This window comes from Cherax quadricarinatus, chromosome 10 (assembly GCF_038502225.1).
Source record: "Cherax quadricarinatus isolate ZL_2023a chromosome 10, ASM3850222v1, whole genome shotgun sequence".
Classification (NCBI taxonomy): Eukaryota; Metazoa; Arthropoda; class Malacostraca; order Decapoda; family Parastacidae; genus Cherax; species Cherax quadricarinatus.
This window is the reverse complement of record NC_091301.1, coordinates 6740734-6764006: the sequence shown is the minus strand read 5'-3', so window position 1 is coordinate 6764006 and position 23273 is coordinate 6740734. Positions and strand designations below refer to the sequence as shown.

General features: G+C 37.1%; 1 protein-coding gene across 5 annotated transcripts in view; it reads left to right on the top strand.

Annotated features, from left to right (window-relative positions):
• The window catches only part of Rich (Guanine nucleotide exchange factor subunit Rich), a 253655-nt gene that overhangs the window by 208010 nt on the left and 22372 nt on the right, over positions 1-23273 (top strand). For 4 of the 5 annotated variants that reach the window (XM_070083585.1, XM_070083584.1, XM_070083587.1 and 1 more), the window contains one exon: positions 334-21569. In XM_070083585.1, the coding sequence (XP_069939686.1) occupies positions 334-817 (484 nt within the window). In that variant the 3' untranslated portion in view covers positions 818-21569. Of the gene's footprint in view, positions 1-333; positions 21570-23273 lie in introns of those variants that run through there. The other variant, XR_011391807.1, reaches the window with a different exon arrangement.

The window sequence follows — 23273 nt, the reverse complement described above, 5'->3', positions numbered from 1 at the left end:
AAGAGTGTGTTTAATAGTTATTGTGATATTAGTAATAATTTAATGACAGTCAATTTCTTTTTTCCAGTGCTACTTCCTGGGATTTTCCTTAGGGTAGTAATTGAAGGAAAACTGTTAAGCAGTTATTTAAAAATGAAATCATCTAGTCAGTTCTGTTCAACTAAAATTATTATTAGATGTGTCCAAGTGTACTCTACTTTTTCCTTGAAGTATGTTGGTTTATTATTACTATCCTTCACCCCTTTCCTCCTCCTTGCCCACGTCCATTGATAAGCAAATAGATAAAAATAGTAATGACCATCGTAATAATTCCTTAAAAAATTCTTTCTTCAGCTTGGGCTATCAGAATTTTCTTGGAGCCATAATGGGTCAAGTTAAAGTACTGGAGAAGCTAACCAGTGCAAGAGAGATATCTAGGACACCCAGTCCCCCTTCCTCACGGCCTCCTTCAACTAACCGTGAGTCAGAGCCTTCACCAAATCGGGAGGCTTCTCTCAGATCTATGCAAACTTCAGCAACACCACTTTCTCATCAGCAACAAAGCCAGCAGTACCAGTCATTAAAACAGCAACAGCAGTTACAAAGCCAACAGCCAGTTCAACAACCACAACAGTTGACTCAGCAACAACATAAGCAACCTATGCCCAATTCAAGTCTACCAAGAATGTCCTTACTACCATGCCAAACCTTAGCAGTAGATGAGACTCTTCCAGAGGAGGTTTTGTGTCAAACTTCTGAGGTGGGCTTCATGGGCACTGAGAGTGATATTGCTCCGCGTGTTGAGGAAGGAGGCAGTGCTGCTTGTGTAATTTCTTAATTTGTTTACTTGATACAATCTGCTCACTGGAGTAAAACAAGGAAGTGTCATATTTCAGGTATGTAGTATGCAGTATTTTGTGTTTGTTTTGTACATCATAATTATTTTTAAACCACATAAAATTTACTGATCTTCCAACTCAATTTTTTTTCCATTCTCATTCTCATCATCCCATTATCGTATAATTTATTGAGAAAATACATTTTTTGGCAAAAGTATGGCTAAATGCCATGATTGAAGTACATGTTAGTAAGTCCTTTTTGTTCAATTTAATGTTTAATATATTCTACATGTGGATGCCTACCAATCCCATTGTAAGAAAAAGTAACAAGTCAATCACTTCAAAACAAAATTCATTTACATATATTGTCTGTTCACAGTAATTGAGAGAGAAAATGAAGGCTTATCAGCATTATAATAGGATCATTATGTAAATTCATAACATAACCTCTCTAAGATGTATATGTAAGGCTTGACTTCCCAGAATGCTTATCCAAACCAAACACCTTTTTAAATTATTTTTTAAAATATTGAAAAATAACTTCAGCATGAAATGTGCATTATTTTCAGTAGATAATTTATGTCATGCATGTTGTTTATCTTAAATTGGTCATTATTTGTTGTTGCACATAGTAAATGAAATTTTAATGTAAAATTTGTTCTAAAATTTTATTCAGCACTACTAGCTTATAACATATGAGAGTTGTGTTTTGTGGAATAGTTGCTTGAGCAGAAGATTGTGCAATGCAAATCTTTGAACTAATTATTTTGTATGAAATGTTTGAAAACTGATCTTTTACATCCTCCGACATCACAAGTTAAAAGAATATTAGCTGATGCTGTTGGGTACATTAGTATCCAAAGAATTTAAATATTAGCCTTAGTACTCTTGTTTACACTTATGCTCAAGCAATACAAGTGTACATGATACTTTGCAGTATTAAATAAGTGTGAGTGTAGGGCCATATCAGTAAGAGAAAAATCATCTTGGGTATTTTCCAGAATTATCAATATTTTTATTTTAGAAAAAGTACATTGTCAGGTTTTTAATTTTGTTATAAAGATGTGATTTTTAAGAAGATTTAAATTACTTGGGAATTTAAAAAGTAATAAATAGGATTATTAAGCTGATGATTCAGTGAGTAAATTGAGCTGAGGCCTCGGCATGTACTTAGAGCTTAGTCCTTAAACTTATACTTAGTCATAATTTGTGTATTTGGCATAAACAAAGACACAAATCATAGCACTATCACTGTATTATCACTTGCCGAAAATGGAAGGTTGGTGCAACCACGTTTTAGGAAAGCATTACATTATGACTGATATTTTTTTTTTTTCCACATTATAGAAAGTAGGTATCATGTAGGAAAATAAAGATGAGTACCTGAATAGAGAAAAAATGACAAGATTAGTGGAAGGAGTACAGGTGACCCAGATTGGTAGAGGAATACATGTGATCAGATTAGTAGAGGCATACAGGTGACCACTTAGAGAAGAGAATACAAGTGACCAGGTTGGTAGAGGAATATGTGACCAATTTGGTGGAGGGAGTATACGATGTTGAATTCAAGGGTGCAGTTTTATGAATATGATGAGCTCATAATTGATGTGTGTGTTACCCCTCCTCATCTGCTGGTCACTCCTTCAGTTATCATGCCTTAGATTAGCTAACCCCAACTTGGTAAATAAAACGCTAGCATTGTTGCATTTGGCATCTTGCAATACAAAGGGGAATGCATTTATTTTAATGTTAATGTAAAAGCTTCAGATTGTGTAGGTTTAAGAAAGCATTCAGTATACTTTGGTATAAAGTATTTTGATATTCTCATGTCTCATTTTGTTTAGAGCATGTATGTACAGAGGGAGGGACCAAATGATAATTGATAAATAATTTAAATAATTCAGTTGTGGAATTCATAATTTTTAATGTCTTTTATGAGATTGTGTGTGTTTAGACAATAAGAATGAAATTGCTGCTAGGAGATAGGAATGAATACTTTTTACGGTGCTATTAAAGACTATTTTTAACAAACATCAGTTCCTTTAAACTGAAGGTAATGATTGAATGGAATTGAGTTTATGACTAATCATTGTATGAAATATATTTTTTTATTGTGTATATTTGACCAATAATAAATATATAATGTTAATAGTCTTGTAAAAATAATATATACTATAAAAAGAGATTATTCATCATCCCAGTTGAAGTGAGGGATTTATTAATATAAATCTGATTGAATACAAGTCAGAGTAAGATAGCTTTTATGCATATTCAAGTATTACATATTTTTTAGGCATATTGTATTGTGTCTGGCATATAGTACAGAAGTTCTTATAACCCAGGAAATTCTCTGGTTGGAAGTATAGGACTTGTTAAGTGAAGCTCTCTAATTTTTTTTTTTTTTTTTTTTTTTATAAACGGTATGGTGAAACTTAGTGCTTCCATTCTGCTCTTCATAGTGAACCAGTTTATTTTTAAAAATAAATAAATGTGATGTTAGGAAAATTTAGAGTAAAATTTTTTCTTCATGCCCTATATTTTAGGCAAAACTTTCAAATTGGTAAGAGGCATGTTGTAGGCATGGCATATTGTATGTCATGTAAGCTCTCCTGCTTTAGGCATATGATGACAGCATTTTCACTCTGCTGTGAGCAATGAAATGGTTTACAGATGAGGTAAGCTCACTCTTCACAAAATTTGCCATCAACCAAAGTACCATTACAACTTGTAAGAATAGAGAATTTCATCACCAATGCAAAATGAAGTCTAGAGTTTTACTTACCACAGCTGCTTCAAGCGCTAAGATTGTCATTATTCCCAGCTAACTCAGCCAGCCACACAGATCATTAGTCCATCGTTTTATCTGTATTGTATGCTGGCCACAACATAATATCTACTTCATTTTTCTTTTGATCATAGTCTTTTTCTCATTTCACATGATCAGATTGGGGGACTTTTGTGGTCTTCTGCAAATATTTCTTGTTCTGCCTTTCATAGTGGTGAGAAACACTAAATCTTCCAAAGTATCTTGGCAACTGATAATTTCAGGATTTAACCTCAAAACTTAATACAAATTCAGAAATTATGCTTTTGAATCCAGAATGTTTGTTTAGTAAGGAAAAGTTTAAAGTACTCTTTGCTTAAGTGTGCAAAGACATTAGAATTAATGTTAAGAATGCAAGGTGTTGATTGACTGAGTGTACTGGTAGCTGACATCATAACATATGGGTCACTGATATAAACATATCAGTTAAAAGTAAGAAAAGTTAGCAGAGAGCAGAAATAAGGAAATAAAATGGTGATAATTTCTTCAAAAAAGAAAGTGCATAGATGGGGATGGGTAAAGGGTAATCCACATAAGGAATGCAGTATGCCTAAGCACACATATTGAATCTGAGAAGTTTAGTATTTTTTGTGTTTAACCCTTTCATTGTCCAGACCCTGATCTGAAACTTGTCCAGTGTCCAAGAATTTTCTAAAAAAATTTTTTATTTTTTCTTATGAAATGGTACAAAATCTTTTTCTAGAAGTAATAAAACAATGAGTATGAAATTTGATGGAAAACTCATGAAATTGTGCTTTCATGAATTTTGCTGTCAGTGATATTTATGCATCAGTGATTTTGCCCTCTTTGAGTCCTATTTTAGGCCAACTACATTGTTCCAGTAGACCAAATTCTTAGCTATTTCACTAGAATGTCTTCCATTTTATTGACTGAGCACAAGAAAGTGCCCAAATCAACTACAGTATTTCAACTACCCAGTAAAATGATCAGAAATTGGTAATTTGGCCATTTTCATACAAACTTCAAAATAAGGTCCAGAATAAACAATGCAGGCATTCCTGGCACTAATATAACATTTCCTCTATTCATTAGTTACATCCCCAGGCTTTACATATGAATTGCACCTTGATTTTTTATTCACAAAAAGAATTTTTATTCACACAAAAAATAGAAGATTTATTGTTATGCATTATTGTAATATCAGCACATTCATGCATGCATATTAAACCCATCAGTTGGATGTATATTGGACAAGTGATGTGATTTGCTCACTCTTGAATACCAGCAGAAATGGAACATTTCTGGTACTTTGAGCTCAATTTCAAGCTATTTTCAGTCTTGAAATGCATCAAAGTTATCTCAATTTCTGTAATATATCTTTGATTCAATCAAATGAGACTAAGAAACTGAGAATACACCCATAAAAACCATACAGAAATACACAGCAGAGTTGCAGTTGTAAACCAAAAACAGTCACAGTTTTTTTTTCCTCACTGCACTGCATGCTGCAGGATTTTTTTTATATGGTGCACACTTACCACATAGACCCATTCTCTCATATCTAGGCCCAGATTTACCGCTCACAGTTTATCTGAGTGAGTTGGAGTTCATTGCATAGTTCTATGGCACCGACAGTGACCTCAAACCCATAGTACTAAGGCACGGACAATGAAAGGGTTAAGAATAAGCTGGGGGTTATTGGAATAGTAAACAAGTAGATATAAAGACAACAGTAGGCTACAGGAAAATTGAATCAAACAAATAGATACACTTCAACACTAGTGAGTGAAAAGCAATGGGATTGGGAGTTAGGGTAAAAAAAAAAAATAGTACAGTACCAATCAAAGAAAAAGGAATTGGAATAACTCTCAAAGTCAGATGAAGAAAATGATCTAGGAGTATTCAAGGAGTATTCATTATACCAAATCTGTCTCCTGAAGTGCATATAAATAGGATGACATTAACAGCATGTACTAGACTAGCAAACATGAAGGTGGTCTTCATAAAGTTAGACAAAAAAAAAAATCCTTCAAAAGACACTTCATGTATGTGTCAGCAGTCCTTAAGTATGCAGCTCTAGCATGAAGCCTTCATTCAGCCAAACAGCTTGAGAAAATCTAAAAAATAATGCATTCAGATTGTTATGTAACTTAACCCTTACACTGTCTTGGTCGTTGCATTCAGATTGTTACGTAACTTAACCCTTTCACTGTCTTGGTCGTATAAATACGTCTTACGAGCCAGTGTTTTTGACGTATTATTACACCATAATTCTAGCGGCTTCAGATCAAGCGGGAGAAAGCTGGTAGGCCCACATGTGAGAAAATGGGTCTGTTTGGTCAGTGTGTGCAATATAAAAAAATCCTGCAGCACGCACTGCATAATGAGAAAAAAATCTCTGACCATGTTTTTGGATTAAAACGCTCACTTTGAGGTGTATTTTCATATAGTATTTATGGTTGCATTCTCGCTTTCTTGGTCTCATGTGATAGAATGGAAGACATTTTACAGAAATAGAGATGATTGTGGTCAGTTTCATGATGAAAAGGACCTTGAAATTGAACTCAAAGTAGCGGAAATGTTCGTTTTTTGCCGATGTTCAAGAGTAAACAAATGATGTCACTGTCCAATACGTGTCCAACTAGCCACTCTAATACGCAGTCACAAATGGGTTGACATTATTTATAAAATTATTACAATAATGCAGTAGTCTGCATAACAGTAAATCTTCTACTTTTTGTGTGAATAAAAATTCAAAATGGAAAGCAAGCGTAATATAAGAGGGGCCCGGAGATGTGACTAATGAACAGGGAAAATGTTATTTTAGTGCCAGGAATGTCTGCATTGTTCATTCTGGACCCTATTTTCAAATTGGCATCTTTTTGAATTTACGTGAAGTTGGCCAAATTGCCAATTTCTGACCATTTTATGGGTAGTTGAAATCGGTAAATGGGCAGTTTCTTGTATTCAATCGATAGAGCAAATGGCTATGAGTTTGGTCGACTGGAGCACTGCAATTGGCCAAAAATAGGGCTCAAGGTGGGCGAAATTGCCAATGCATATATATCACCGAGATCACTAACTTCGTGAGAACGTAATTCCGTAAGTTTTTCATCAAATTTCGTACTTTTGGTGTCATTACCATCGGGAAAAGATTCTCTATCATTTCATAAGAAAAAATAATATTTTTTTTTTTTAATATTTTGCAACACAGAGAGACACTTTAGGATTTGGGGTTGCAGCAGTCAAAGGGTTAAGGGCTATGAGGAGTGACTGCATGAACTAGATTTCTTGTCTCTTAGGAATGCACAGGCAAGTTTTTTTACTAAAGGAGGACATAGAACAACACAACACAAATGAAACCTGCACACAGCTATGTCAGAAACATCAGGAAAAATTTCATCAGTGTAAGAGTAGAAAATAAGTTGAAAGAACTTAATACTGTCCCAACAAAAACTCCAGTGAGGGGAGGTTCAAATATAAATACATACGCTGTACCATAATTCACATTGGTCGGTAGAAATTTAGAGAGTTGTCCAAGAGTTTGAACAGCCCTCACCCACCTATCCCTTTTCTTTCCTGGGCATGCACATTGAAATATGTAATAACATTCAAACACAAGTCCCCATGCACATACACTTATTCATCTATGCACTTTTTCTTTATATTCTGTATCTCTATATATTATATGTATGTGTGTCTCGTGCACTGCTACATATGTTTGAGTACTAAAAAGTACTTGACATGCTGATAGCTCTAAAATCTTTGTTGCTTGAAGTTTCACTACTTGTATGCATCTTTCCAGTTCTGAGACTTTAAAAATATTAAGTTGAGAAATACTTTAAGAAACACACATACTGTAGTTGCAGTACTGTAGCTGGGAGGAATTGCTAGCTCATTAATTGGAAAGGAGAAACAGCTGATGATATTGTAAATCATCATTATCAGATTGTAACTAGTTTTTTTTTTTTTCATTTTATGGTCTTGTTTTGAAATACAATACATGCATGAAAAATAATTTTGTGATAGAGACATGGGAAGCCTTCATTGGAGTGTCATACCTACCCACACCTATTATTCACCTTTCATAGCCCCAGTGAGGTCTTGGATGCTCTATAAAGCCCTTGTTCACCTCAGCTTAGCGGTCAGTAGCCGAATGTTGTAGTGCACAGCACCTACTGAGGTCTGCTGCAGGATCACAGGGGCCCACACTGGAACAGTAGCAACCAGAATTGAGAAGGCAGTTTCGTACAAGGCAAATTCTAAGTGGATATGAATCTGGTATAGGATCCAGATAAGTCAGTACCATATGTAATGACATGTGTGTAATTACTGTACAGTACCTATGGTATTTGTTGCTACAGGAGCAGAGCAAAGATAATGGTGACTTACTACCTGTTGGGATGACTCATTCCATTGCTTTATCACTGATTGTCAGGAACTTTCTAACATCCATTTGACTTTTTCTTACTTTATAGCTATGGCCTCTTGTTCTCCATGTTATTGGTGCTTGAAAATATCTACCAGTTTTTTTAACTGTTGGCTGTCTCACCCAAAAAGGAAATGCACTCACCATTATTCATTCAGTAGCTGTCTTGCTAGAATTATGCAGACATCACCTCTTGGATGACCCTTTGAACTGTCATTCTGTGTGCAAGAACTGCATCTTTCACCTGCCAAGACTCAAGTCTGGCTTAGTAGTTTCCTTGAATTCTTTGATAATCTTGTATGTTGTTATCATGTCTCCTCCTTTCTTGTTTGTCAGCCCGTAAGGGCATATATAATTTCTTCAGCTTTTCTCCTTAATTTATATCTTCTGTTTCTGGGAGATATTTTATAGAATGTCTTTGAACTGTTTTGTTTTATTCACTTGTTTTTCAAGTGCAGACATCATACTAAAGCTGAATATTTAGTTTATTATTGAATATATACTGTCAATATTTATCTCAGCATTTTTCTAGTCATATCTGTAAATGTAAATTTTTAATATACAGTGGTCCCTCGTTTTTCGTAATTAATCCACTCTTGGAGGAGCTACTATAAACAAAATTTATGATTTGCGAATCAATTTTCCCCTAAGAAATAATGTAAATACAATTAATCCGTTCCTGACACCCAGAAGTATTAAAACAAAAAAAATTTTTACATGAAATATACATGTGGTACATAAACAATACAATGGGAAATGATGAATGAAACATTAACAGCATAACGCTTACCTTTATTGGAGATTCTTCTTAGTGTATGGGAGACTGGAGGAGGAGAGAGATTGGATTGTTTACAGTTTGGACAGGGAATCCCCTTCCAGCAACACCTCGGGTACCAATTGCTTCTCTGGGGTTGCTTCTCTTCTCTGTTTCTTAATGCCACTAGGACAACCATGAGAGTCACTGGAGCCCTGTCTCGCCAAATAACTGTGGAGAGAGCTCTGTTTCTGGCGTCTCTTTAACACTTCCCTAAAATGGCCCAAGACTTTGTCACTGTACATATTTCTTACCTTCTTTACCACAGGCTTGGCACTAGGAGCTTTCTTTCGAGCCATGGTAGCTTATTTAGTACTTGCAAGCACTAAAATGAGTGGAATATTATGAAATATTTCGTAGGAGCACTTGAGGGGACCTTCACTCACTGGTAAACAATGTCAGACTGGCTGGGTAGGGAGGCCTCCCCGGCTTACACCGTGCTTACGCGTCCCGGACAAACTACTATTCGCGAGTCAACCTATGAAAAGCGAGTCCATGTTTATACGAAAATACCCCTATGATTGGCGAAATTTACGATTGCCGAGAACTACGAAAAGCGAGGGACCACTGTATATTGGCTGATGTTGCATAAGATATTTGCACTATTGCATTTATGTTTATTTCCAGCACTTCTTCTTCTTTAAATAAATCAATCATATCCCACTGAGGCAGTGTGGCCAAAGAGAAAAAACAAAAGTTTCTCCTTTTAAATTTAGTAACATATACAGGAGAAAGGGTTACTAGTCCCTTGTTCCTGTCATTTTAGTCGCCTCTTACGACATGCATGGAATTCCAATAATATCTTTTATAAATGGTGAGTCCTTATCTTCGTCTGGCTTTTTTAGTATTTTATGACACAATCTGTGTTTTTCGTGTGATTTGTTTTCACTTTCTCCCATTTCTATTGCATTGCAATTATCCACATTAGGTTCTGTTATCCATCCATCCTCCACTTGCTCAACCTATCTGCAAGTAGTCGGTATGAGCTTCACACTTATCAAAGTAATCATATAATCAAGTTAGTGCTAAACCTGAAAGGGTCATATAGCATCTCATTTATCAAAGCTAAACAATCATTTGGCATTCTTTTAAATGTTTCAGGGGTTCCTTGAACTATTCATTATTTAAAGACTCATGAAATGCATGGAAAAGCATAAACATGAGGGCAGCCATCAAAAAAGGTGCAATCTCCATGAAATAAAACAATGACTAGAGAGGCAAAACTCAGATGTAAACTCAAGGAAGGTAGTATCGTAACTTACATTATCATATTTAGTTGTATTAAAACAAAAATGCTTTTAAATGAGGAAAATTAGATTAGAAAATTTGATTTTAATAATAATAATACTATACAGTAGCGCTCCACTTCTACGGTAAGTTAGGTTCCAGGCTACTGCCGGAAAGCGGAAATCGCCAGAAAGCAGAATGCCATATTTTCCACTTATAAATGCATGTAAATGCCAGATAACAAGTTTACACTAACATATATTAAGTTAGCAATAGAACTAGGGATTAAAAACAATAAAAAGTAAAATACACACACAATGCATTCATTACTTACCATAGAATATTTGTAGTCTTAATGTAGGGTTAGATGTGAGTAGTATTTATTTGTAGGAAGTCAGGTGTGGGAGGTATGGTAGACAGCCAGGCCAGGCTGCCTGCCCCACCCACATGTAATATACTATGACACTTAAAGTGCCCTAGAGCGATAAAATGCATATGCAGTACACTCATTACTTACCTTAAAATATTTGTACAGTGGAGCCCCGGATATCAGCTAGTGTGGAAATCGGCCAATTTGGAAATCGGGCACTTCTTTGGTGAAATTTCTCCCCGGATTTCGGCCATCCGCTCGGAAATCATTGGTATGAGATGCTTCCACCCACTGGAGAAGCGCTTTCCCACATGTCTCACACTCACTCTGCGCTTCTCTCTCATTGGGTTAGGAATACTCTGTGCATTCGTCCATTGTTTTTAGTGCTTGTTTATTGATTGCAACTGTGAAATAAGCCACCAAGAGGCCAAAGAAAGTTCAGAGTGCCAGCCCTTTGGTAAAGAAGGTGAGAAACACGATAGAATTCAAGAAAGAAGTTATCGCAAAATATGAAAGTGGCATACATGTGGCGGAGCTGGCCAGGATGTATGGGAAATCTACATCAACAATGAGTTCCATCCTGTTGAAGAAAGCAGAAATCAAGGAAGCTGATGCTGCGAAAGGTGTAAATATGCTAACAAAACAGAGGTCTCAAACAGTTGAGGATGTGGAGAAGTTGTTGTTGGTGTGGATCAATGAGAAACAATTAGTGGGAGATAGTGTTTCGGAGGGGATATTTTGCGAGAAAGCAAGGCAGTTGCATGCGGATCTCATAAAGGAAATGCCGGGAACGAGTGCTGCTGTTAGTGAATTTATGGCCAGCAAAGGCTGGTTTGACAGATTCAAAAAGGGTAGTGGCATACACAGTGTTGTAAGGCATGGCGAGGCTGCAAGTTCTGACAAATGTGTGGCCAAAGCATTCGTTGATGAATTCAAGGGGTACGTAGAGACTGAAGGATTCCTCCCCCAACAAGTGTTCAGTTGTGACAAAACAGGCCCCTTGGAAGAAAATGCCAAAGAGGACCTACATCATGCAGGAGGAAAGGGCACTGCCAGGACACAAGCCTATGAAGGATAGGCTAACTTTTGTTCTGTGGTAACGCTAGTGGGGATTTCAAAGTGAAGCCTTTACTCGTGTATCATTCTGAAAATCACCAGATGCTCAAGAAAAACAGTGTCATGTAGAGTAAATTGTGTGTGATGTGGAGGGCTAACAATAAGGCATGGGTCACGAGGCTAATTTTCATTGAGCAAGTCAAGGAAGTGTTTGGCCTGAGTGTGAAGAAATACCTCCTGGAAAATAAATTGCCACTTAAGTGCCTCCTGGTAATGGACAATGCTCCTGCTCATCCTCCAGACTTGGAAAACCTATTGTTTGAGGAGTGTAAGTTCATCACAGTGAAGTTCTTACCCCTAATACCACTTCTCTCATCCAGCCCATGGACCAGCAGGTCATTTCAACTTCAAAAAACTGTACACCAAAGCAATGTTTCAAAGGTGCTTTGAAGTGACCTTGGACACTGAATTGACCCTAAGAGAGTTCTGCAGGAATCATGTCATTATCTTCCATTGCATAAGCCTTATAGATAAGGCTTGGCAGGGAGTGACTTCCAGGACTTTGAACTCTTCTTGGAGAAAATTGTGGCCAGAATGTGTCCTTGACAAAGATTTTGAAGGGTTTGAGGCGGACCCTGATGACCCTACGCCTATTGTGGAATATATTGTGTCTTTGGGGAAGTCCATGGGGTTGGATGTGAGTGGCGAGGATGTGGAAGAGTTGGTGGAGGACCACAGGGAAGAGCTAACCACTGAAGAGCTGCATCACCTTCAACAGGATCAGCAACAGACCACAGCTGAGGATATTGCTTCAGAGGAGGAAGAGAGGGGAAAGAATGTGCCTTCAGTGATTAAGGACATGAGTGCAAAGTAGAGTGAGATGCGAAGTTTTGCGGAGAATTATTGCTGTGACAAAACTTTTGCAAGCCATGTCTGCAACATGTTCAATGGCAATGTCTTGTTCTGTTTTAGGCAAATTTTACAGAGACACCAGAAACAGGCCTCTCTGGACAGATTTTTTGTGCGACGGGTGCAGTGACTCGCAAGCTGGTCCTAGTGCCAGTAAAAAAACAAGGAAGGGAAGTAACCCTAGAGAGGGACTTGATACCTGAAGTCCTTATGGAGGGGGATTCCCCTTCCAAACAATAAGCTCTCCTCCCTCTCCCCTCCTTGCCGCCTTCCATACATCAACAAGAGTCTTCAATAAAGGTATATAATGTTCATTTATTATTAAAATTACTGCTTTATATTTCTTATTGTTTTCTGAATGTAAACCTATAGGTATTCTTTAAAAAATGTATTTTTTGTTAATATTTTTGGGTGTCTGGAACGGGTTAATTGGATTTACATTATTTCTTATGGGAAATATTACTTTGGTTTTTGGCCATTTTGGATTTAGGCCAACCTTCTGGAACGGATTACGGCTGATAACCGGGGATCCACTGTAGTCTTAATGTAGGGTGAAAGGTGAGTAAACAAGGTAAAACAAATAAACGAGAGAGAGAGAGAGAGAGAGAGAGAGAAGGAGTAAATGAGAGAGGAGATCGACATGTAGTATGTAAACAAGCAGATGAATTCACCTGGTTATGGTTCATGCAGTTCATCTACACTTAACATCAGAAGGCATATGACACAACTTGGAGGTATAATATTCTGACCAAGCCCACTCCTTAGGCCTTTGAGGCAATCTACCATCCTTCCTTAAGAACTTTTTAACTGACAGACATTTCCATGTTCGGGTTAATAATGTGCTTTCCCCGAACTTTATCCAAGCTGAAGGTGTCCCCCAGGGGATGTGTTCTGAGCACAACACTTTTTCTCCTTGCTATAAATGATTTGGCCTCTAGTCTTCCATCCAATATTTGGTCATCACTCTATGTTGATGACTTTGCTATTGCCTGTGCAGGCGCTGACTGTCACCTCATTACAGTTTCTCTCCAGCATGCGGTCGACCGTGTTTCCAATTGGGCCACCACACATGGGTTTAAATTTTTCAGTACCAAAACTCACCAAATTACTTTCACTAGACGCTCTGTCATCTCCGATCATCCTTTATATCTCTATGGCACCCGTATCCCTGAACGTGATACAGTCAGGTTTCTAGGCCTCCTCTTTGACCGTAGGTTATCCTGGAAACCTCACATTACCTCTCTGAAGACAACTTGTCATAGCCGGCTGAACCTTCTTAAAACCCTTGCTCATCTTTCATGGGGAGCTGATCGTCGAACTCTCCTTCGCCTACATTCCACCCTCATTTTATCGAAACTTGACTAAGGTAACCAGATCTTTTCAGCTGCCTCTCCTGCTACTCTATCTAGCCTCAACCCTATTCATCACCAAGGATTACGTTTATGCCTTGGTACTTTTTGCTCTTCCCCTGTTGAGAGCCTCTATGCAGAAGCGAACGTTCCATCCTTATCCGATCGCCGTGATGCCCATTCCCTTCACTACTATGCTACTATGTGCACTCTCATGATCTCTGCAGTCCTTCCATTTATAGAATGGTCACCGATATTAGTAGACATTCTTTATTTGTTCGCCGCCCGTTTGCTCCGTCCCTTCTCTCTTCGCCTACATTCGCTCATCTTCTCTTCAATTTCCTCCTTTCTATGTTCATGTAGCATCTCACTTTTCCCTACCCCCCTGGGAAGTTCCAGCTGTTCGAGTCTGCTCTTTCTCACTCCCTTGCTCGAAAGCCCAACTGTCTAAGGTAGCCTCCCGCTCTCTTTTTCTTGACCACTTCCACTCTCATTCTCATGCCATTGCAGTGTACACAGATGGCTCTAAGTCTTCTGATGGTGTAGGATTCGCAGCAGTGTTTCCGGACAGCGTTGTACGAGGGCATTTACTATCTTCGGCTAGTATCTTTACTGCTGAATTGTATGCCATTCTTGCAGCACTTATCCGTATTGCATCTATGCCTGTGTCATCATTTGTGGTTGTCTCAGACTCCCTTAGTGCTTTAAAGGCTATACAGAAATTTGATACACTTCACCCCTTAGTCCTCCGTATCCAACTTTGGCTATGCCACAACTCTACCAAGCATAAAGATATTGCTTTTTGTTGGGTCCCTGGTCATGTTGACGTACAGGGCAATGAACAGGCAGACACTGCTGCGCGGTCAGCAATACATGACCTACCAGTTTCATATAGAGGTGTTCCATTTACAGACTACTTTGCTGCAATAGCTACCCACCTTTACACCCGTTGGCAACAACGTTGGTCTACTCTACTCGGTAACAAACTTCAATCTATTAAACCGAGTATAGGTTACTGGCCGTCTTCTTGTCACCAGTGCCGAGGTTGGGAGACTACTCTCTCCCGTCTCCGCATTGGCCATACTCGTCTTAATCACGGGTATCTCATGGAGAGGCGCCCTGCTCCTCTCTGTGAGAATTGTCAGGTTCCATTATCGGTCAGCCACATTCTGTTAGACTGCCCACTTTATCAACGAGCACGCAGAATTTACCTCCAACGTCGTCTTCGCTCCGCTGCTCTCTCTTTACCTTCCCTTCTCGCTGATGGACCCACCTTTCATCCAGACTCTCTCATTGACTTTTTGACAACAACTGACTGACTTCACAAACTCTGATGATACCTTCAGCCCTTTCTACCTCGATCTCTTGCTACCCTCTACCCTGCACTATCCCCTACCCCACTGTTTTTTGTAACCTACTGATCCCCCCTCCCCCCTTCTGCTGCCCAGTACCCTCGCTTCCTTTCCTACCCTGCAGCGCTGTATAGCCCTTGTGGCTTAGCGCTTCTTTTTTATTATAATAATAATAATACACTTAACATCTCATATTTATGTTAATTTATTCTACTATGGGGTGTATTTATCATGTTTATATGTTATGTAGCATGTTTATTATATAATTTTGAAAAAAATACCCTTTGACTGTCGCAACCCCAAACCCGAAAGTGTGTGTTGCAAAATTTAAAAAAAACAAAAACAACTACTCAATCGATAAAGAATCTTTTCTCGATGCTAATGACACCAAAAGTACGAAATTTGATGGAAAACTTACAGAATTACGCTGTTGCAAAGTTAGCGATCTCAGCGATGTTTACGCATCGGCGATTTCACCCACTTTGAGCCCTACTTTCAGCCAATTCTGTTGTTCCAGTCGACCAAACTCATAGCTGTTTCTCTAGAACTCCATTTGTTCTATCGATTGAGTATAAGAAACTGCCCATTTACTGATTTCAACTACCCAATAAAGTGGTCAGAAATTGGCAATTTGGCCAATTTCATTCAAATTAAAAAAGATGCCAGTTTCAAAATAGGGTCCAGAATGAACAATGCAGACATTCCTGGCACTAAAATAACATTTTCTCTGTTCATCAGTCATTTCTCCAGGCCCCTTTTATATTACTCTTGCTTTCTATTTTGAATTTTTATTCACACAAAAAATAGAAGATTTACTGTTATGCAGACTACTGCATTATTGCAATAATTGTATAAATAATGTCAACCTGTTCATGACTGCATATTAGAATGGCTTAATTGGACACTTATTGGACAATGACATAATTTGTTTACTCTTGAACATCAGCAAAAATCGAACATTTCTGCTAATTTGAGCTCAATTTCAAGGTCCTTTTCTTCGTGAAACCAATCAAAATCATCTCTATTTCTGTAATATGTCTTAAATTCTGTCAAATGAAACCAAGAAAACAAGAATACAAACATAAATACTATATGAAAATACACCTCAAAGTGAGTGTTTTAATCCAAAAACACCATCTTTTTTTTTTTCTCATGCATTACGTGCTGCAGGATTGTTTTTTATACTGTGCACACTGACCACACAGACCCGCTCTCTCACATGTGGGCCTACCAGCTTTCTCCTGCTTGATTTGAAGCCACTAGAATTTTGGAGTATAAATACGTCAAAAACACTGGCTTGTAAGACATATATATACGACTGAAATGCTCAAAGGGTTATTGAAAATGTTTATATTAATGTAATATATAACATTTAATATGATTATTAATGAGAGAGAATGGATCAAAGTAGAATGACATGGAGAGCATATAAATCTGTAGGGGAAGGAAGGCGGGGTAGAGGTTGTCCTCGAAAAGGTTGGAGGGAGGGGGTAAAGGAGGCTTTGTGGGTGAGGGGCTTGGACTTCCAGCAAGCGTGTATGAGCGTGTTAGATAGGAGTGAATGGAGACTAATGGTATTTGGGACCTGACGAGCTGTTGGAGTGTGAGCAGGGTAATATTTAGTGAAGGGATTCAGGGAAGCCAGTTATTTTTATATAGCTGGACTTGAGTCCTGGAAATGGGAAGTACAATGCCTGCACTTTAAAGGAGGGGTTTGGGATATTGGCAGTTTGGAGGGATATGTTGTGTATCTTTATACGTATATGCTTCTAAACTGTTGTATTCTGAGCACCTCTGCAAAAACAGTGATTATGTGTGAGTGAGGTGAAAATGTTGAATGATGATGAAAGTATTTTCTTTTTGGGGATTTTCTTTCTTTTTGGGTCACCCTGCCTCGGTGGGAGACGGCCGATTTATTTAAAAAAAAATTATTATTATTATTACCACCATTATCAATATGGCATCTTCAAGACTAATAAGACACTCTTAGTGATTTTAATGTGTACCTGCATGCCAGCACAGTGTGTAAGTTTATTTAGGTTCGGGTACACGTAAGTATAATCAGGGTTTATATAAAACATGAAATAACTTTTAAACTTGAAATTTTGGAAAGTTTCCAGACATAATGGAGAGATGCGGTGCTCACAGAGCTCATGGAGAACGTAAACAAATCAGGTGGGGTACAGTGACTGTATTAGAAAGTCAGGTGGGGGGAGCCGTATAGCGAGTTTTTGTCATAATTTGAAATGTCCGTATTAGCAGAATGCTGTAAGGCGGGGCCCTATTGTACTACATAAAAGGAACAATTTAATATTGCACTGATTTATTTGTTAAAAAATAGTAATGATGTACATAATTGTTATTATATTTTCAGCTTCTGTAAATGCTGTGGAAGGAACAGTTTAATATTGGTTTGTTTGTCAAAGAATAATCATGATGGAATTATTATTACTGTATTATTATTATTTACAATTATAATTATTATATTGAGGATAAGTGCTAAACCCATAGGAGGTTATACAGCACCTGGAGAATGGGGAAGCAGTCAGAGTCACTCCCAGGAAGAGGAGTCCAGTTCCTTGGGTCAAGAGCTCCTCTCTAATAATGATGATAATATTTTAATGCACTAAACCTATATAGGTCATGCAGAATTATGGGTGTGTGTGAAGGTTAGGGTGGGCAAGTGGTAGGGGTTAGTGGAGGTGGAGGTTAATTCATGTAAAATTTAAATCAGAGTTTGTACAGTAGGTTAAGTTTCTTTTAAAACGTTGGAGTGAATCTGCATTAAAGGTGGGGCTTTCAGCAAGGAAGTAAGTTAATGAGTGTGTTAGGGCATTGTAGATGTTGGAAATGAATTCTGCATGCCTGCTTGTAGGACACTGTTAAGCTATGGTGAACTAAGAGTGGTGTTAGGATATTTCATGTGGTAGCCATGTGAGAGAAGTGTGTGGTCGTTCATGATTGTGAAAGTGCAGTTGACTAAACCTGACAATGGTAGGATGATCGTGGCCAGAATCCCATTGTGGTTTGATAGAAAATAATTTGTTGCATTCTAATTCAAATTAACAGTGTTGCTAGCAGTTTCAGAGTTGCTGAAAGAGCACTGAACAGTAGTCTGGGAAAGGAATGCCTCTGCTGACTCCAGCATCAAGGAAACCTTGAGAGGTCATGATGAAATTAGCATCAGTTTCACATGACTCTGGTACAAAATGTGTGCCAATTAACAATCTTGCATAAGTTTTAAAACATTTATGATACTGTATTTGATATTTATAACAGTAGCATACAACTTTGTTTTAATAAGCATGCAAGTATATGTGCAAGGTCATACCTGTACCTGCATTAAGAGATTGTGCATTAGGTATAGCAACCATTAGCCTCACGTGGTACCATTTATTATCTGGAAGAAAAAACAATTGCATTTATTACTCATGTCTTCCATGAGATGGTAGGGTTGGGGGCGGGTAAATTCAGGCAAATAACTGCTTGCTTAAGAAATTTATTAAACATGTACATGTATGATTCAGCTGGGTGTAATGAAAAACTCGTATTTATATTTTGAATTCTACAGATGGAAAATTTCTCATTTCCTCCAAAGCATATTGTTTAAATATGCTGATGCTTTAAAAATAATCAGTAGATGTACTATACAATATGAGGAATATATGTTTTTTAAGTGTTTATTTCAGATTTTTATTCAAATGCATTCTACAAGAATTTTTCACAAACCCTCTATGACCAACAGAGATTGATACCATATGTAATTAAAGTAGGCATTGATGCCACTGATGTATCTAAAAGGTAAACTTAAATTTCATAATTCTTCATAATAGCCACTATAAGAACAGTTCTTGTAGCAGGTGAAATAATGAGATAATAAAATGAGGTGCTACACCTGAAAGGGCCAGATGTAGTGTATGAGATATAGTCATCACTTTTGGTTTTTGATTGTGAAGAATTTTTTTATACCCATTTGTTCTAGTATTTACTTTTCTTCAAAATGTATTTACAAGGTATATGTATCAATGAATCAGTTGTATTTAATTACATAAAGAAAAAAAAGCACCAAACCTGTATGGGTCATGCAACAGTCAGTTGCATAGTTATGGATATGAGTTTTCTATTCCCTTTTCATTACTGTATATCAAATTTACATTAGTGCAGTAATGAAGTTATGGTACTTAATATCATTACAATTGTGTATACTAATGAGAATATTGCATTGCCATATTCTCTGAAGTACAAGTGTGTCTTTAATGTCCATGACTTAATGAGACAAATTCATAATTAAATGAAACATTTAATTCTCTTGCTCATTTATGATGAAGTACCTAGTAACACTTTCTTAAGAATGTTGATCATATTTATGTAAAGTGAAAGGACACAAGTGCAACTAATGTGACATTTTATTGTGGCAACGTTTCGCTCTCCAGGAGCTTTGTCAAGCCGCTTGACAAAGCTCCTGGAGAGCGAAACGTTGCCACCATAAAATGTCACATTAGTTGCACTTGTGTCCTTTTACTTTACATATTGTTGGTAATTCTGCCAACATTATTACATTATGATCATATTTAAGCATGATTTCCAAGTTCAAAGAACTCTTGGTTATTGGAGAGTTTGTAATGTATATTATATGTAAGGTCATGTTATATGGTGTGTCAAGCAAGACTTAGTAATGTATATATGTAAAACCATGCTATGTTGTTTGTACAGGAGTTGGTAATTTGTGTTATGCCATGCTATGTTGGGTGTATGGAAAGGAGGAGTTAGTATAATTTGTGTGTTTCACCATGCTATCTTGCATGTGTATACAGGAGTTAATAATTTGTTATGCTATGCTGTGTGGTGTATGTACAGGATTTGGTAATTTGTGACACAATGTTGTGTTTGTATGTGCAGGAGTTAGTAATTTGTGTTACACCTTGCTGTTGTGTATAACAGGAGTAGTTGGTAATGTGTGTGTTATGCCATGCTATTTTATATGTTTGTAAAGCAAATTGGTGTTATTGCAATGAATGACTAGTAAATTCTTTGTCAGTACATTAGACATAAATCCTGCTGACAGATTTATGTGACTACATTAACATTCTGTTACAGCTCTGTGATAGTTGGAACACTGAAAAAACAAAAAATTTTTTTATAACTAATCGTTGGTAAAGGTTGTATTTGGCATTGTCTAGCTATTGGCTGAAGTAGGAATAAACCAAAACCAAATTCAAATTGTTGTGACTATACTGTTATAAATGTTACATACCTTCATAAGATTCATAAGATGGTAATTTATAGGTACAATAGAGAGATGTAATTAATATTGCTCTATTATGAAGAGGATGAACATATGCCTTCATATTTTATTTTGTACAACCTGTGTGTGTGTGTATATATATTTTATTTATATGTGTGTGTGTGTGTGTGTGTGTGTGTAAATTATTGCTCTTAGTCATTCAATGTGTGTTAAATCATAAACATGTTTCGTGCAACATTTGTGTGCTCTATGTTATAGCTTCGTGTGTTACTCCTGGTGCTGCTGAATCATATACACATTTTTTACAATATATATGCCATGTCAAATATATACTGTATATAAATGATACCCATGGAGATACTGAATCACTTCTGTACATACTGATATATTTATTGGACATGAATCACAGGCATATACTTGATACACATTGTGTTAGTGGGTACTTCACGAGTTACTCATAAGGCCTACTGAATCACACATACACATTTTAAAGATTTTTTATTGGATAAATTATATTTTTAGTTATCACCCAGAAACTTTTTTTTATAAGCTTAATACCATAATAAATATTAATGTACTGATTGCTGATCTCCAAAGGAAAATTTGCACCTATTTTGACTTTAGTGTGTATAGTGTATTATAGTAATTGTATCCAACCTGTCTTCCTTGGAATGTGTGCACTTAGGAACTTTTGAAAGAATGTGTGAAAAACAATGTTTTCCATCTTAATCCACTTCACTTTGTTAGTTTAGGTTAAATTAGTATAATGTATATTAATCAAAAGTAACTATTTGTAAAAGATATTAAAACAATTCCTGGCCAGGAGGTATGTTATCTTAAGTAAGGGTGGCCACATAGACTGGAAAGATGTTTGGTAACAAACAGTAAAGTTGGAAAACCAATCTTGTCTTCCTTGGGAAACTTTTTTTTTTTTTTCGTGTTTTGTAAATTGTTACAAGTGCACATATTCTTAATAAGATGGTGAGTTGTTGTATTTTCTGTTTATAAGGTGCCAGTACTTCATTATGGTAGTGAAGAGAAAATTTTCATATTTCATGTATTTGAAACAATAATCACAAGACAATATTCTGTTATAAAGTCTCAAAAATGAAAGAATTCTAAGTGTTACATTAAACCTACACCAGCTTCTATTTTTCAAACTTTCAGATATTTTCAAAACTAATGACTAATTTTTCTCATCAATTATGAATTTTTGTGAGCATTTCAATATATATATAGTATAATATATATATATATATATATATATATATATATATATATATATATATATATATATATATATATATATATATATATATATATATATATATATATTTATTATCACACTGGCCGATTCCCACCAAGGCAGGGTGGCCCGAAAAAGAAAAACTTTCACCATCATTCACTCCATCACTGTCTTGCCAGAAGGGTGCTTTACACTACAGTTTTTAAACTGCAACATTAACACCCCTCCTTCAGAGTGCAGGCACTGTACTTCCCATCTCCAGGACTCAAGTCCGGCCTGCCGGTTTCCCTGAACCCCTTCATAAATGTTACTTTGCTCACACTCCAACAGCATGTCAAGTATTAAAAACCATTCGTCTCCATTCACTCCTATCAAACACACTCACGCACACCTGCTGGAAGTCCAAGCCCTTCCCACACAAAACCTCCTTTACCCCCTCCAACCTTTCCTAGGCTGACCCCTACCCCGCCTTCCTTCCACTACAGACTGATACACTCTTGAAGTCATTCTGTTTCGCTCCATTCTCTCTACATGTCCGAACCACCTCAACAACCCTTCCTCAGCCCTCTGGACAACAGTTTTGGTAATCCCGCACCTCCTCCTAACTTCCAAACTACGAATTCTCTGCATTATATTCACACCACACATCGCCCTCAGACATGACATCTCCACTGCCTCCAGCCTTCTCCTCGCTGCAACATTCATCACCCATGCTTCACACCCATATAAGAGTGTTGGTAAAACTATACTCTCATACATTCCCCTCTTTGCCTCCAAGGACAAAGTTCTTTGTCTCCACAGACTCCTAAGTGCACCACTCACACTTTTCCCCTAATCAATTCTATGATTCACCTCATCCTTCATAGACCCATCCGCTGACACGTCCACTCCCAAATATCTGAATACATTCACCTCCTCCATACTCTCTCCCTCCAATCTGATATCCAATCTTTCATCACCTAATATTTTTGTTATCCTCATAACCTTACTCTTTCCTGTATTCACTTTTAATTTTCTTCTTTTGCACACCCTACCAAATTCATCCACCAATCTCTGCAACTTCTCTTCAGAATCTCCCAAGAGCACAGTGTCATCAGCAAAGAGCAACTGTGACAACTCCCACTTTGTGTGTGATTCTTTATCTTTTAACTCCACGCCTCTTGTCAAGACCCTCGCATTTACTTCTCTTATAACCCCATCTATAAATATATTAAACAACCACGGTGACATCACACATCCTTGTCTAAGGCTTACTTTTACTGGGAAATAATTTCCCTCTTTCCTATGTACTCTAACTTGAGCCTCACTATCCTCGTAAAAACTCTTCACTGCTTTCAGTAACCTACCTCCTACACCATACACCTGCAACATCTGCCACATTGCGTCCCTATCCACCCTGTCATACGCCTTTTCCAAATCCATAAATGCCACAAAGACCTCTTTAGCCTTATCTAAATACTGTTCACTTATATGTTTCACTGTAAACACCTGGTCCACACACCCCCTATCTTTCCTAAAGCCTCCTTGTTCATCTGCTATCCTATTCTCAGTCTTACTTTTAATTCTTTCAATAATAACTCTACCATACACTTTACCAGGTATACTCAACAGACTTATCCCCCTATAATTTTTGCACTCTCTTTTGTCCCCTTTGCCTTTATACAAAGGAATTA